Source organism: Argentina anserina, chromosome 2, assembly GCF_933775445.1.
Source record: "Argentina anserina chromosome 2, drPotAnse1.1, whole genome shotgun sequence".
NCBI lineage: Eukaryota > Viridiplantae > Streptophyta > Magnoliopsida > Rosales > Rosaceae > Argentina > Argentina anserina.
This window is the reverse complement of record NC_065873.1, coordinates 20,614,263-20,630,718: the sequence shown is the minus strand read 5'-3', so window position 1 is coordinate 20,630,718 and position 16,456 is coordinate 20,614,263. Positions and strand designations below refer to the sequence as shown.

General features: G+C 37.2%; 4 protein-coding genes across 4 annotated transcripts; 3 read left to right on the top strand and 1 right to left on the bottom strand.

Moving 5' to 3' along the window:
• The first annotated feature begins 1,594 nt into the window (after nucleotides 1–1,594).
• Nucleotides 1,595–2,043, top strand: LOC126784730 (outer envelope membrane protein 7-like). The gene has a single exon (XM_050510222.1). It carries the CDS (start codon nucleotides 1,656–1,658, stop codon nucleotides 1,863–1,865), a length of 210 nt encoding a protein of 69 aa, XP_050366179.1. The 5' UTR covers nucleotides 1,595–1,655; the 3' UTR covers nucleotides 1,866–2,043.
• Nucleotides 2,044–4,226: 2,183 nt separating this feature from the next.
• Nucleotides 4,227–7,752, top strand: LOC126784723 (F-box protein At2g27310-like). The gene is made up of 2 exons (XM_050510214.1): nucleotides 4,227–4,515; nucleotides 6,490–7,752. Exon 2 carries the CDS (start codon nucleotides 6,510–6,512, stop codon nucleotides 7,629–7,631), a length of 1,122 nt encoding a protein of 373 aa, XP_050366171.1. The 5' UTR covers nucleotides 4,227–4,515; nucleotides 6,490–6,509; the 3' UTR covers nucleotides 7,632–7,752.
• Nucleotides 7,753–9,535: 1,783 nt separating this feature from the next.
• LOC126784721 (protein trichome birefringence-like 10) lies at nucleotides 9,536–12,959 on the top strand. The gene is made up of 4 exons (XM_050510212.1): nucleotides 9,536–10,277; nucleotides 11,133–11,522; nucleotides 11,756–11,914; nucleotides 12,134–12,959. The coding sequence occupies exons 1-4, from the start codon at nucleotides 9,895–9,897 to the stop codon at nucleotides 12,486–12,488; spliced, it is 1,287 nt and encodes a 428-aa protein (XP_050366169.1). The 5' UTR covers nucleotides 9,536–9,894; the 3' UTR covers nucleotides 12,489–12,959.
• Nucleotides 12,960–13,254: 295 nt separating this feature from the next.
• Nucleotides 13,255–13,986, bottom strand: LOC126784728 (antifungal protein ginkbilobin-like protein). The gene has a single exon (XM_050510220.1). The coding sequence runs from the start codon at nucleotides 13,948–13,950 to the stop codon at nucleotides 13,537–13,539; it is 414 nt and encodes a 137-aa protein (XP_050366177.1). The 5' UTR covers nucleotides 13,951–13,986; the 3' UTR covers nucleotides 13,255–13,536.
• Between the last annotated feature and the right edge of the window lie 2,470 nt (nucleotides 13,987–16,456).

Sequence of the window (16,456 nt, the reverse complement as noted above, 5' to 3'; positions counted from 1 at the left end):
TGCATTCCTTTTCTTCTTCTTTTTCTTTTTTCTTTTTTCTTTTTTCTTTTTTCTTTTTTCTTTTGGAGCCAGTTGATGCTTTTCTTGATTTTCATCAGTTGTGTGCATAAATGGCCATGACCATGTGCAGCATTGGTGCTACTCAGCTTTGCCTTGTCAATGTGTCATTCGATTACCATAGGGAGACGCTGCTTAATTTCGCATCAGCTTCTTTTCTACGTTTCTCAGCCTTATTATCGTGGCACCCTCACATATGGATTTGTTGCGTATTCTCTTTTAGTTTTGCATTTTAGTGCAATTTGAGCTTAGACCTCAGACTGCGTTTGTTTTCTGTTTTGTTGGTTGCTGTGCTATTTTTGCCCATTTAGATGCATGGAATAGATAGCTTGTTGCTCGTAAATTGGCTACATTAGAATGCGAGTAATGTGGTCATTCTCAACCGTTTGAATTTTTTTTCATCACTTCAAAAAGATCATAACAAGTTTAAAACAGTGGTTGTTCTGCCATATTACTTTCATAGTTTCACTTGATTTATCCAGAAGCTAATTTTCGCCCCGAGAGGCATACATCATATAATGATTATATTCACATGAATCACTCTTCGGCTAAATCCAAGTTGTTGGATTCGATCAATTCGAATCTTCTCCCTGCTCAACTTTGAATCAATAACAAAGTAACAAACTATCCAAAAGTAACATACAACAATTTTGTTTACAAATAACTAACTATCTAATTTGATAAAGTAAATAAGGACTAAAATTTACAAATAAGGACCAAATGATGTCAAGTTGCCACATGTCATAAATATTTTATTTTTTACCCATCTTTAACCCATAGTGTTTGCTACTATTAACAGAGATGTTATCTGCTATTGTTGACTATAAAAACTAAATATTATTGTCGTGTTAAAAACTAGTTGCTATTGTCGACTTGGAAAACACCTGCTACTGTCGACTTGGAAGACACATGCTATTGTCGATTATAAGTCTAGCTGCTACTGTCGGTTGAGAAACTAACTGCTACTGTGGTTTTTAGTGAGCAAAATTCAAAATTTCAAAATTTCAAAATTTCTCAAAACATATGCAATATGGTACTTAAATAAAAGCACATGACATAAGGAACAACTTTATATATTGGCTCACCTCAAAATTGCTAGTGGTTTGGCCGGAAAATTTAAATTTGCTGTAAAAAAACTAAAAAATGAGGAGATATAAATTTGTTAGATCTAGAAGTGACATTTAGTAATTTTCACAAAAAAATGAGTATTTTGAATATTTGTGTATTAATTAATTAATCAGTTTTATTTTACTTATTCTTTGGGTTTGAGCTTGGGTTTATGTCATAATTTGTATAAGAAATATGAAAAATAATTTTTTAATTAATTTAAATGTGGTCTACTACTATTAAATAATTTTCTATTGAATTTCCAGATTTTACTAAATTATTTAAGTGGATAAATACTGCAATTAGTGTGCTCTTCTCTCATTCGGGTTCCTGATTTCCCAAGCATCATGGCCCACTTGATGGCCCATACCCGAAAACAACCCTATTTAACTCTTTTATCTCTCCCTCCTCCACGGTTGAGAGACGCGTAGAGAAATTTGAAACTCTGAGTCAAAAGTTTAACTTGCTTTCAAAGGAAGACGACGACGGCGATGGCAAAAGGTTCTGCTTCCAAGCAAGCGGTGGTGGTGTTCGGAGCCTTGGCTGTTGGGTGGTTGGCCATCGAGCTCGCCTTCAAGCCCTGGCTCGACAAGGCCCGATCCGCCATGGACAAGTCCGACCCGGCCCGGGACCCTGATGACGTCGTCGAGGCGGAGGAGACCGCCGCCAAGACCGAAGACACCCCTAAGGATGATGCTTGAAGTAGTTAGACTAGTAGTACCAAACTACCAACTGTGGGGTTTCGATTCTTAGTTGTGTTATTAATCATCAGATTACTCTTGAATTGAAACTTTGTCATGTCTATTTTTATGGAATTCTGGCTTTTATTTAAGCTCGAATTATGCTTTCATGTATGAGAATTTCTGGAGTTGAGTTCTATTAGTCTTAAACCTGTGATTATTTCCAGAATTTTGACTTTGACACTGGGATTACTTGGGGTAAAGTTAGATGAGCCCAAAGCTAAGTAGCACGGACACGATTCGATATGTAGACACAACATATAGAATTTTTTTTGGACACAGACACGTGGTGGACACGTTAATTAAATATTATTTTAATATATATATATTTATTAAAAAAATTATTTTATAAATTTGAAAGTATTTAGAATTTTAGATGTATATATATGTCAAAATGTGCATTAAAATGATGAAACCATAACTTGTTAAAATGACTAAAGACTTGATAAATATCTTGGATAACCAAAGTTCGAATCCCACCACAAGTATTCTTATTTTTATCACGAATTTCTCTCCTTATATATATATATTAAAGTATGCATAAATATAACAAAAACTGAATCTGTTGGAATGGTTGAGGAGTTGTTGAGTGTCTTGGATGATCAAGGTTTGATTCTCACCATAAGCACTTTCACTTTTATTATGAGTTGGTGCGTGTCCGCGTGTCCGGACCGTGTCCAAAGTCAGTTCGCGTGTCTGGCGCGTATTGGGGCGTGTCCGTGTGCGTGTACGTGTCGGACACGCGATACGCCACTGCAATGGCGTGTCCGTGCAACCTATGCCCAAAGTAATTGGGTTTAGGAACAATAACTGGCCCAATATGTTTCGATTTTTTTTCAAAACTATGCGAGCACCGAAAGGCATCAAAATGAAACAAAACAAAAAAAAAAGTTCAATTTGTCAATACCAAATGCTAGGTAGACGATCCTTTTAGGAGCCGCCTGCATCACGCCGGCAGCATATGTGGCATAAAGACTAAATCATTGCCGAATTTGAGCAATATTAGGTGGCCTTCGGTAACGTTTGATCGAGATTTTACTCTACATTGATATTCATTTACAATTACCATGGACTATGGGGTTTTTACGAAAATGGAAATCTATAATGTGATTATGCCTGAATCTACCAGATACGTAGCCAGTGTGTATTTTAGGTACCAACCTAGAAATGCCTTGGTTATACCAACATTGGTATCATGTCCTTATCGGACGGAGTCCAGGTTTTTTTGTATATCATGTACGTGGAGCCTCTATAGAGAGACCTCAGACCTCCATATGTTTCTGGTTCTGGCAAGCTGTCATCTTCTCGGAAATATTAGTTCCACAAAATCCCGCCCATCGTTTTATTCATTAAAACCATCACATCTCGCAGCTCTCACCGGTCGCCCGTAACCGGTGACCAACTCGGGGATAGAACTCGTAAACTGTCATCGTGGCGCAACTTGCGAGTGAATGAAGAAGCCACACCAGATGATTGGTCCAACTAGTCAAGTGTTGAGTGTGTGTGATCATACTATTATGCATATGCGAGTTGTGTGTGAAAATTCTTTCTTCATAGTTGGCCTAATCCACATTATGCTCTTTAATTCTATTTATGATGGTTTTCTCCAATACAAGAAAGCTTGATTAACTTGATGAAAGCATTGGTGGCGATGAATGCCATTACTGGTCCACGGAGTAATAGGAAATTTTGCTTTGCACGAAATGATAAAAGACTTCTATTTAGAATACATTTCAGCTCTTTAAAGCATTCCATCACTCCAATTATGTGTTCAATTATTACATTTTATAACTCATATGTTACAAGAGTGATACGTCCTATAAAAGATAGCATTCTTGCTTTATATGTTACTATTCTCATTGTCACACCTCACAATACACACGTCGCTTCGAAGTATTTAGAAGAGATCACTTCAGCTTTGTGTTCATGACACATAATTGCAAACAAGTACAAATGCATGAGTTTGTTTACTTTTATCTCAAGTTATTTCAATACTAATTACAATTTACAGACTAGGTAGCTTGGGCTAGTCTCTCCTCAAATTTGCTCCCGCCTCCCCTGACAAATGAAGAGAAGAACAATAAGATATTTATTTGGGATAAGAACATGAATATTTTTGAGAATGTGATATGAAATGCAAGTTACAAGAGGATAGATTGAGAGAGGTAGGCATAAATGAGGACACAGAAGCATGGGTGGTTCAATAAATTATAGCGACGATGTGGCCAAACTTGTGTGGTTAAAACAAAAATGCAAGAGCTAGAAGGCTTCAGAATTCCCCAAATATCATCTTGTACTTGATTCCCTCTTTCATTGTATCCAGTTTGGTAACAAGGACAAACAAAGTCACTTTGCTCCAGTCAGTTTACCTCTTCCAAAAACCCCTTGTGGAAAGTGACCCACGACCCTCTCCTCCCTCTTTGATCATCAAACACCCTTCATCGGATTTGCATACCCTTTTTTCTATTTGAAAACTATTAAGGTTGTTCCTCCCTTTCCTTCCTCTTTACATTGGAAACTACAATTAGTCAAAGCTTGCCCGGCTCCTTGTGCTTTGGTTGCAGCGTCTTTTGTTCATGTTCATGGGAGTTGTTCGTGGCTAATCTATGAGGTTGGTACATCCTAACCCAGTTCCGCTTTTTCCCAGTTTCTTGGTTCTGATTGTGTAGAAAAGTTTCAGTTCTGGTTTGTGTGATGAAGATTTTCGTTTTGGTGGGTTAGTTTTGATTTGGGTGGATTGTGTCTCATTTATTGGCCAAGCATTCATTAGAAGCATTTAGATTGGGACCTTTCTCATTTGAAGTCGCAAAAAGAAAGGGAATTGGCTGTGATGTGTTTCATTTTGCTCTGCCAAATTATGGCACTCTTCAGAACCAAGTTGTTTTTTTTTTTTGGCCTTGTTTGATTGCTACCATTGCCCACCTCTTAAATGTTTGGTCCTTACTTTCTGTATTGATTGATCTGTCCTTTTCAAATTTCAAAATGAATTTGGCAACCAAGTGCGTCTCTCTTTTTCCATGGAGAGAATCCAATATGATGTTTGGTCATTCATGTTGGAGTACTAGTCTGTCAGATTTATCTTGTCCTTTTACCAAGTCTGTATCTCTTAAATTTCCTTGTCGAATGAGCACTTGGCTTTGTGTATTCTGGTTTCAGAGGTACCCAATCCTTTGAACTCATATGAAACCTGCGTTATCTACTATTCTGGATTTGCGTAAAAAGAGTAGAAGAAGAAAGAGGTCCTCTCACTTTGCCTTATTTCCTTAACCTGAGTAATTGATTGAGATAGTGGAGTTGTGATTGCTAAATCGTATGTTTAGGAAGTGATTAGCTCTTGCTTAGGTTTGTTACTATGTTTTAAAGTAATTGAGATCTTGTCTAATGATACATAAACTCATGTTGGGTTGTCAGACTATGCATATAAGCATCATTCTCTATTCACTCGATGCAGGTGGTATATTTGATTGTTCATCCCTGTTTCTTGATTTGAAATGCTTCATGTCTTTATGCTCTTACATTAAATAGAAACAAGTAAAGCTCACCCAAATGACCACCGAAAATCTGCAAGTATTCTTTGTTCATAGTTTGAGGAACCACCTGCAACTTGGCAGCATATGCAGTACCCTGCCTTATTTTCAACAGTTCTATCTAAAATCTAAAGCCCTCTCTTGTATATAGTAGTCTCCGTTGTACTGTTTCCTTACTGGTTTCCAACTTTCAGTGTGTATCTAAGTGGTCTTTGTTTTTACTCTTCAAACTTCAAATACAAACCCCAATGATGTAATTATTTTTCGTTTCACTTTCTTTCGTTTTTGTACTTTCTACTCTTATAAAATCTATGTTCAGTTTTGTGAAAGATCAATGTCAAGGATTATGTTTTATAGAGACTGTATTATCTCTGGGAGGAATGTAAATGTCAGTTTATGTTTCTGCTTAAAATGATGTTAAAGCTCGAAGCTTTGATTGGAAACATGTAGTGGACACAATTTTATGAACACCTTTCCTGCTAGACTATGTTAACATTATGAGCACTTTTTTAAGCAGTATTTTGGTGTAAGCAACGATTACAGCATCTCCCTGTTCCTATCTTTTTCTGAATATTTATAGGGAGAAAAATGGGTAGGGACTAGGGACTTTGGGATCTGATTTTACTGGGTTCTTATTATTCTAGAAAAAAAAATCTTGGTTATCATAATTCATAAAAGGATTTTCAAGCCTGAATCTTTTATTAATATGTAGTGTTTTCTCGTGCATCATCTTCTTCTACAATTGTTCTTTATTGAAGCACTTTAAAATTACAACCAGGCTTGGTTACACATATTAACTTTTTAATGAGTTTGTTCCCTTTCTATTGACTGATCAATTATAGTTACTGTAATCAAGTTGGAAATCATCGCTCTACATAAAGGCATAAAGCACATGATAAGTTAGTTGATGGTAATTTTCTATATTCTAAAATGACTAAGAAATTTAGTTGTATAAATTCAAGGCAATTGTTTGTGTAAAACTCCAAGTCGATTGTGTGATTTCATATCATGAAATTATTTGTGAATAGTTGGATTTATCATGTTTCTTTGTATCCCAGATAACCAAGAATCCACAACAATGTCAGTTGCACCATTTGAGGACACGGCATCTTTGAACACAGACCTTTTCTACGATATATTGAAACGTCTTGATGGACCAACTTTGGCTACTGCAGCATGTACATGTGCAGCATTCTGTTCCATCTCGAAAGAAGAGAGGTTATGGGAAGATGTGTGCTCTTCTATGTGGCCTTCAACTAATAGGGAAGATGTCAAGAATTTAATATCATCCATTGGTGGATTCAGAAAGTTCTATGCTGATTGTTTTCCCCTTATTGTAAACAAGGAAGTTACTGACTATCAGTGGAACGACTACCTTGAGTACCCTGAAGAATGGACCGAAGCTGAATACTACGGTGACATGGATGAGTTCGAAAGTATCTCACCATCGGATTTTGTTTCAATCGTAGACATCCGTTACAAGGATAAAGTAATCTGCTCTAAAGTTCTTTGGGGGATCCCAAACGCAGACGGCTTCAATGGTTGGTTTTACAACTGCCCATTTCGGATTGATCTTCTAACCTATGCAGCCAGAGATGATGACGATGACGGTGAGGCTTTCCTTTCTGTTGCTAACGGCCTGCCACCAATCACATCTATGGAGACAGAAAGGAAAGATGGGAAATTATGGCGGGGGCTTCGTGATGGTCTCCGGCTTAGTTGGATTGTCGTAAATAGAAAAATGAAGCAAGCTGCTAATCTTGCTAGCTGGTGCCCAATTGGTGGTCAAAGGCATTGGCCAACAGACAAAGACTTTGTGATTCGCTTCGGATCCATTCTTCCTGCCAGAGACATCCTTCCTTGTCAAGTAGTGGAATGCATCCTCAGCATGAAGTTCCGAGTGATTTGTACAGAAAGAGAAGGCACCGAGACAACTCTTAAGTTAACTGAATTGAGCATGCAGTTAAAAGACATGGAAGGTTCTCATGTCAATGGACGAAATAGTTTGCTAATTCTCAAGGAAGCACTGAGCTGCCGCCGCAGCAAAAACTACAGCGAAGTTCTTGAGTCATGCAATCTGTATTCGAAAGTCCAGAATGAGCTCAAAGAGGAGAAGATGAGAAATGAAAGCAGGTTAGATAGACTTTGTATCTTGAGTGGCATTTGTGCATTTGTATCCTTCTGTTACTATGTGTTGTGAAGATGTTGCTGGTTTTTGTTCGCAACACTTAACCTAAACAGCTCTGACAAATATTCCACGTTTGTACTCTTCTGATGTAAAATTCAAATTTTGTTTCCCTTGATCAAAAGGTTTTTGCCTCTGTTTCTTCTTAAAAGTGTTCTTGTGACAGAAAGATTTGCTACACTGCAATCTGAAAAATCTGCCTTTGGGGAGCCAAAATTGGTCTCAAGTTCTGGACAATATTTAAACTAGAAGCCCTTCATGTCTTCTGTGTATATAGCTTGTCCCGTTACCTGTAACAAGTAAATAACAGAAAACCTAGATACAACTGTATCCGAACATACCAAAGCTAACAAGTTTTCATGTGCACATGATGCATGATTTTTTATATTAAAGGAACTCCTTTTGTTGGCTAGAAACTGGGAGAGGACTCAGAGGAGTGCTGCATTATAAAGATGAAAACGGGGAATCTCAGTCTCATATATAGTAATTAATACAATTATTAACCAGAAAAGACTAATATGTTAACCAATTGAGATTTGAAACACGTTTTTGGTCTCTGTTTGTGTGAAAGCTCATTCTCTCGCCTCTGAGAATCCTCTGAATTCTGATATTCCCCCATTCTCGCCTCATGCTTAGGCTGCTGTCATGTCCTTGGTTCATTGTTAATTTTAAATTTCCTGTCTTCAAATATTTATCATATTTCTGGTTTCTGAAAGGGAATATATGCATGGCACCAATGTTCTATTGTATCAAAAAAGAAAACAATTTTCAAACTTTTGTTTTTTAACTGTATTTCATTTCTTGGAATTTCTCAACTGATGATTGATTGACTTGGCTCTTGTGGCATGATTGTGGCTTGGAAATGGTTGGGGATTCAATTTCGCAATTAAAATCAAGGGTCCATATGTATCCATCAATTCCTGGTTGTTAATATAGATTATAGAGGACGGTGACACTCTTTAACATTTTCTTTATTATCCTCTATTTGTTAGTTTTGATATTCATTATAATCAATCCTTGATGTATGGACAGAATCAATGAAAGAAGCTTTTAAAATTTAACTGGATGCGCTTGTTCAAAATAGTTAAGTTTCTCTTTTCGTTCATTTTCATATTCAATTCATAAAGACATGTTGTATAAGTTTTTATATGTGAGGTGACGATGAGAACATGAGAAAATTGACAGCATAGACATGTCCTTTCATATATATTAAGTTGGTGTTCAAGGCCCCCAAAATTTCTCCTGGTTTTCCTTATTCATCAATCGACCTGTTGACACTGAATGCTGATATGAAGTATGTTGATGTGCAAATAAACATGATTTGCTTATTTCAAATTGGCAGATTAAATGATAAATCAGAAATTCAGAATTCTAACTCCTAATACTACAAATGTATATGCGAGCTGGCCGGTTTAAACTGATCACGTTACACTATTACGAGTTTTAAAGTTTTAAAAGCATAAACTAGATCGTTGAACTCAAGTTATGAATTGACAAGAAGCACAGATTTACTTTGAATAATCGTAAATTATCAAAAAATGAGCTGCTATGACTAACTAGTGTCTCGTTTAATCATGGACTTCTACCGGGAAAATGCGGCTAGAGAATATACTTAGAAAAAACAAACAAACAACCAAACATAAAAAAAAAAAAAGAGAGAGGACAGTTTTTGCCAAATGGTTTGTCTTAAACCCACGATTCACACGACCAGCCATCACTAATTCGAGAAGCTAATTGCGGTTTCAACAATATAATCTTCGCCTTCATGATTTTCTTGAGATGGGAGAGTTAACCAAAGATTACATCTTTAACTTACAAACACCAAGAAAGTGTGTGTAAATTTAAAACCCTTAAACAAAGGCATCCATGTCTTTAGTGCTTCCATTTCTTACTTGTCGTCAAACTAGACAAACACCTCTCTCTCTCTCTCTCTCTCTCCATCTTCTTCTACCTCAATCAGACACCACCACCGCTTTGAATGCTTGCATGATTTCTAGACCAAAACCAATATCTCTGATCCTAATCTTACAACAACAAAACCAAACCAAACCCCATTATGAAAAGAATTCTTCTTTAGGCATTTTCACCATTAATATTCACAACTTCCCTCTCATTACATACCCCACTGCGCTCTCCAAAGTCTAAAGCTCCCATCTTTTTTAAACACCCTTTTGCCTTTGGACCATTTCTCTCTCTCAAGCCTGCCCTGGAAGAATCATTAAGCTTCCATTATACAAGCAAAGTGGGTTTTGAACTAAGTTTCAGAGAGCACAAAACAATGACCCACTTGGAGTTCATCAAGAAAATCAAGCGGTTCAATCCTCTAGAGCCTTCTCTTAGCATTCTTGGCTTCTTCTTGGTCACTGTTGTGCTCATTGGCTGCTTCTTCTACTTGGATTACGGCACAGTTGTTCATGGGATACGGTCTCGTCTTTTGCATGGTTCATCTACTGGTGGGAAAGCACGGTCTGGGTTTCTTGATCAGGGGAATGAAGAGTGTGATGTGTTTGATGGGAACTGGGTTTGGGATGAGAATTATCCTTTGTATCAGTCTCAAAACTGTTCATTTTTGGATGGAGGTTTTAGGTGTTCTGAGAATGGGAGGCCTGATAGCTTCTATACAAAGTGGCGTTGGCAACCCAAAGATTGCAACTTGCCCAGGTTTTTGTAACCTTTTATCTCTTTACTTCTTAAAGTTGCCCAGAATTTTCTTTCCGTGAAGTTTTGAATATCATGTTTGTGTTGCTTTGGCTTTCTGTAGATGAAAGTTTCAGTGATAATGATAGAGTAATTGGCAAGAGTTGAATATATGTGTTGTATTTTTGAGATAATGATCATGGTTTATATGTGTAAATTTTGCTTCTTTATGGAACTAGACTCTACTTGTTTTGTTTGCCTGGGAAAACGCTGTTAAGTTTGGCCTAATTTTTTGCTGGATTCTGTTTCTGGTTTCATATTTGCTTTCTCTTGATATTGTCATTGTCATTTTCTGTTCCAACAAATTTGAGTTATGGACATTGTACAAGTTGATTGATATGTCTCCTTCGTTGGTTAGCTGTACCCGTGAACCTTTTGGGTTGGGTATATCCTTATGATCACTAATTTGAACCGTTCAAGTACTGGAAAAAAATTTCTGTTTGGTTTCTGTTTTTGGGTGTGTGTTGTTTTTCCTTTGTGGACTGCCAGCCTGTGTTTTCACCTGCCTTGTGCTTCAACAATCTTTGTTTAGTGCTATATTCTTTGAAATTGGAGATTTGGTTTATTGTTCTCTGTTTATAATTGATGATCAATTGCTTGTTCTTAGTCCAGAAGACATGGAAAGCCGCTTATGTTTTTGTATATTTAACTTAGTTAACATTGTAATCAAGTACAGATACCTATAGGTGTAGCTTCAATTATACTGTAATAATGGTCAGCCTCATGTCTCCTTCTAGCTCAGGGGTCTGTCTTGATGAAATACTTCTGCTTTAAACAGGTAGTTTGCCTAAATGGGTTCCCCTGTTCTCTTGAGAACAGGTTTGATGCAGGGATGATGTTAGAAAAACTTCGAAATCGGCGTATTGTATTTGCAGGTGACTCAATTGGAAGGAACCAGTGGGAGTCTCTTCTCTGCATGCTCTCCTCTGTAGTTCCTAACAAGACTTCAATATATGAGGTGAATGGGAGGCCAATCACGAAGCACTCAGGGTTTTTGGTCTTCAAGTTTGAGGACTTCAACTGCACTGTGGAATACTACAGGTCACCATTTCTAGTCTTTCAGGGTCATCCTCCGGCTGGTGCCCCAGAGGAAGTGAAGTTGACTTTAAAAGTGGATCAAATGGACTGGATGTCCAGCCACTGGAGGGATGCAGATGTGCTAGTTTTGAATGCTGGCCACTGGTGGAATTATGGGAAAACCATCAGAGAGTAAGATATATGTTCTAATTACTTTCTAGTAGATAGCAACAGATATTCGTTACATAACTACAAACAAGCTCCCAACGTAAAGTCAAACAGGTGAATGTGGATGTTTAAGAATGAATATACTTTGCGTCAATGGAATACATGGTTGGGTAAAGATCTGATTAGTTTTTGTGTGGAGAGAAATATATGCCTTTTATCAACATGAAGTATGATCTTTGGAAATGCCGTTTTTTCAGGGGATGCTACTTTCAAGAAGGAGAGGAGATAAAGATGAATATGACTGTAGAAACTGCATACCGGAGATCAATGGAAACCTTGATTGACTGGATTGATGGTGAAGTCAACATGAACAAGACTCATGTACTTTATCGAACTTACGCTCCTGTGCATTTCAGGTTTTCCCGATACTCTCATTGGTAGATTATTATTAGTTTCTTTTGTAACACCACATTTCAGTTTACGTTGATTGCCAGATGTTATTTTATGTGGTTTCCCATATTCTATAAGCTTCGGTAATTAGCATATATGGCATAACCAGTGACATTTTCCCTTTGCATATTATTAACAATGGCACTGTATACATACTGAGCACTAATAGGCTGTTTATGTATCAGTGGTAGTGATTGGAATGCTGGTGGTGGTTGTCACTTGGAAACTCTACCTGGATTAGGCCCGTTGCCTGTTTTATCCGACAGTGTTTACAAGACTATCTTTGATGTGTTATCTGAGCGATCAAATGAATCACATGTAAGAAAAGTCGATTTTCTGAATGTTACAAAAATGTCTCTGTGGAGAAAAGATGGCCATGCTTCTCTGTACTATTTAGGAGCTACTCCAGCCTCAATCAACCATCAGGACTGCAGTCACTGGTGCCTACCTGGCGTCCCTGATTCATGGAATGAACTTCTTTATGCCCTTTTCCTTAAACACAAATCCATTCGCTCAGGAAATTCAACGAAAGCTTCTTAGTTTCCATTGTGAGTGGTAGTTCCTCAGTTCACCATCCTAATGATCATGGAAGGACTCCACTGCAAAGGATGGATATAAAGAGTGAAACATTTTGTTCTGCTTTCACACTAACAGGTGAAGTTCTGGTATGTGAAGGGGAAAGTTGGGTTTTTCTTGAGCACTAACTGGAGCTTGCTTGACATGCCGAAAATGGGAATGACAGATTGCGTTCGGTTGACGACAACACTCGGCTAGGCTTAATTGGGGACAGTGGAAACCTTCAAGGATAGGTTTTATACTGTAGTTACAGCAAATTTATTGTTACCACAGTTGAAATTGATTTATGGAGCAAGTCATACTTTTGTAGGGATGTGAAGGATTGATGAGGCAATCTTGAGAACCCTTGTATAAACACCTGGTTTTGGTTTTCTCACATGATGTAATTACACAAAAGGAATGAAAAGGTTTTACTTTCCATGTTTGCATCTTGAATTCTATTGCCCCCGCGTACTATTTGTTTTGTGACTGTATATGAGCCATGATATAACATGATTCTACTGTCAGCTTATTGTTAGGTTGAGCCATGATACATCTCATATTTCTTTTTCTATTCATGTGTTGTTTAGGCATCATCAGATTCTTGGTTATAACACAGTTCCTAATTCCTATTCTATTCAACACTGGGAAATGGATATTCGGTTTGATATTGTGTGAACGTACATCTCATACAAGAATATGACATTCAGTTTTGTCAAAAAAAGAATATGACATTCAGGGTAGCAGCAAAGCAAAAACAACCTTCATTTTCTTCTTTTCAAATCAACACTTGTCTCCTTCTCATTTCTAAAATACTCCATGGAATAGATGGCCAATATATCATACAACATAGGATCGGAAAGCATTCAAATGTGAAATCTCCATATGTCAAACTATGATCTATTGGTACATCGAAATTGCCCAATGCATTAAGCACTCACTAGCTAGTGGAAATCAGACTCAATAAATAAACAGCTCAACAGCAATAACCAAATCTTTCGAGATTTGAACTCTTTTGGGATCGTCTACTGATTCACTCAGTGAAAGGGTATTGCTCATACCTGATTGAACAATCACCAAGAACAGCACGACCCCCTATGTTGTTCTGACACGTAGCTAACATATCGGTTTTCGCAGCACCGAGGCAGGTAGTGCAGTCCGAGCTCGTCACATTCGGGTTGCAAGAAGCATGGCCGTAAGCAAAAGCATTAGGATATGGAGATATGTCATAGTAATCATAGTGCTTGTGTGCTGATGTTTCAGTCTCCATTTCTTGGAGAATATAAGCAAGGCTTATAGCAAAAGGATCACCAGACGTATACACACCTTGGTTGCACAGAACACTTGTTATATTCGTGTCCGGAACGGCTTCGATCACAAAGCAAAACCCTAAGAATGAGATTACAGCTACTGCTATTTGGAGTTGATGAAGAAGAAGAGCACCCATTTTTTCTGTTTCTTTGTACAGAATTGGAGATTTGGACTTTAATCAATACAATCATGTGTTTCTCCGTCAACCTATCCCCATAGTTGTGACTTGTGACTATGTTTGTCTTACTCGATTTGTATTATGTTAGGACGGTTCTATTCCTTTTCCGAGTGTTTTGATTCTCTACAGCAAACCTGTCCCTAAATCCATGAAAATGCTTTCTCTATTCAACGAAGCTGTGAGCCTGTGACCGAGGTAGATATTTTGAAACACATAATTTCTTTATTAACAAAAGCTCTTCATGCTTTATTGTCGATGTATTTGTCGATATCCTTAATTTGTAGTGTGACCGACAAATAGCAAGTCAGTAGAGGCTCCTAGCCTCCTACGTTAAGATGGCTAATCACAGCAAACAATGAGTACGTGGTCATGAACTATGTTTGAAAGCACTTAATTAAGAGAGAGCCAAATTTGAAGCTTGAAGAAAGAAAAGTGGTATAGTATTTGAAAAAGCCCTAACTTTGGTCATGCTTGCACCTTGATCATGCACTGCAGGATCCACCTTCATTACCTTTTTCCTCACATCTTCTCTGTGTATTGCGCTAGTGACAGTGTCTAGTGATGGTATCTCATATGACAATAATAAGTGCTCTTTATATCTTCAAAATCAGAGTTAAGACTAGTCAACAACATAAAGACTTTATCTTCTTTAGCACGTTTGATACATCTCAAGTTCATTCCACATGGCTTTCAGACTTCCAAGATGTGACGTGAATGAGGAGTTACCTTGTTGAAGTTCTGACATCTCTTTCTTAAGCCGAAAGATACGAGAAGTGTTATTCAAATCAGAGTACATGCCCTTAACTTCCCGCCATAATTGAAAAGCAATGTAAGCATAACCAAAGATCCCTCTCATCTTTGGTTCCATGGAATTCAGCATCCATGACATAACTAGCTTGTCTTGGCCCATCCATTAATTATAATAAGGGGAGGAAGTAGCGGGAGGTTTGATTGTGCTATTAATGTAGCTAATTTTGTATCTACCAGTAAGATCAAGGTTGATCGCTCGAGACCAATGAAGATAGTTAAATTCATTAAAGAGGGTTGAGGTAAGACGCTGACTTGTGTCAGTTCAATCATGGTTTGAAGAAATGTTGTCTCCCTTATCAGGTTTGTTTCCTCCCGCTATTATGAATTAATGGAGAAAGTAGATGAATGAGTAATGAATTTTGCATAAGCATGTCTTATGAGGATACCTACTCTGATACCATATTGAAGAATGAAATTAGATGAAACAAAGAGAATAAAAAAAGGTTTGAATGAACTGTATTGCTTAATTACAAAACGAAGCAACGACAAGCTATTTAAAGAGCTATAGAGACTGGTTAATAACCATTAGAGTAACTATCTAAACTACAGACGGTTAACAAAGCTGAGAAACTAAACTTTGAGATGCACAATAAGATGGACAATATGACTAATCACTCATAAGAGTAATTAGTCATTGATATGCGATGGTTCCCTAAAGAAGATTCCACTATCAACCAATCATCTTGAAGCTCATATTTTGCACAGAACAATGCAGAGGCACATAGGTGAGATCTTTAAACTAATTAATAACAGTAATAACCATAATGTTAACAAACTTATTAATTAGGAAAATTGGTATGCCATAGAAGAAGAACTGCATGCAGGATCACGAAAAGACACCAACAAACATTTTCAGCTATCTTTCATATTTGTGTGGACATGAGTAACTGGGACTAGAAATAATGCATTTTTAGTAACTCATGATTAAACATGATAATCAGTTAATCACAACTTGATATCATTGGTACCATATATTTAAGGTATAGTTTGGAGCTTATTCCAGGCACCAAGGTGCTCTTGCACCATCCACGTGCCATGCACGTGTTCAGTTAGTTGATGTCAAAATGAAACGGAGAAGCCATCTTTGAATATGTGATTCTAGCTCTCTCACCTCCATCCCCATTTGCAAACAACAACTGTATCAATTTCACCCGATCAATGTCTCAGAGCTCACCTCTTTCCTAGTCTCCATGAAAATAAAAGATAAAACAAGAACAAGTAATAGCAACGGAAAATAATATAGAAGAATTTTATTTTTCTATTGAACAATTTATATTACAAAGATTATACCTTAATCTATGACAATATAGTTCTCAAAAGTAAAATACTTCTTACTTGATAGTCACAATTAAGTATTGAGACAACCTCATTAAAATCGTTGCTTCAAGTGTCGATACAACCTCACTAAGATTGTTGTAGTCACACGGATGATCAACCTCACTAAGAACGTTGATGTTGTCATTAAAGTCTTCAATGGAGTCACACAGATCTCCTAGCACTAAGCTCTCATTTTTGTGAATTTTTCTTCTCTTTGGTTTCACCTTGTTTCTTCTATATTTGTTTCTTGTCCGTCTCTCTCTATTATCTCAATCGTTGATGCTTAATATCACTTAGGCATATGTATGGACGATTAAACAATAATTATGTAAAATAG

What these genes read in the sequence shown, in the direction of transcription:
- LOC126784730 (XM_050510222.1), top strand. Translation starts at nt 1,656, where the DNA reads ATGGCAAAAGGTTCTGCTTCCAAGCAAGCGGTGGTGGTGTTCGGAGCC.
- LOC126784723 (XM_050510214.1), top strand. Translation starts at nt 6,510, where the DNA reads ATGTCAGTTGCACCATTTGAGGACACGGCATCTTTGAACACAGACCTT.
- LOC126784721 (XM_050510212.1), top strand. Translation starts at nt 9,895, where the DNA reads ATGACCCACTTGGAGTTCATCAAGAAAATCAAGCGGTTCAATCCTCTA. An exon ending in AAAGATTGCAACTTGCCCAG is followed by an intron (nt 10,278 to 11,132) that starts GTTTTTGTAACC and finishes TCTTGAGAACAG; the next exon opens with GTTTGATGCAGGGATGATGT. An exon ending in TATGGGAAAACCATCAGAGA is followed by an intron (nt 11,523 to 11,755) that starts GTAAGATATATG and finishes CCGTTTTTTCAG; the next exon opens with GGGATGCTACTTTCAAGAAG.
- LOC126784728 (XM_050510220.1), bottom strand. Translation starts at nt 13,950, where the DNA reads ATGGGTGCTCTTCTTCTTCATCAACTCCAAATAGCAGTAGCTGTAATC.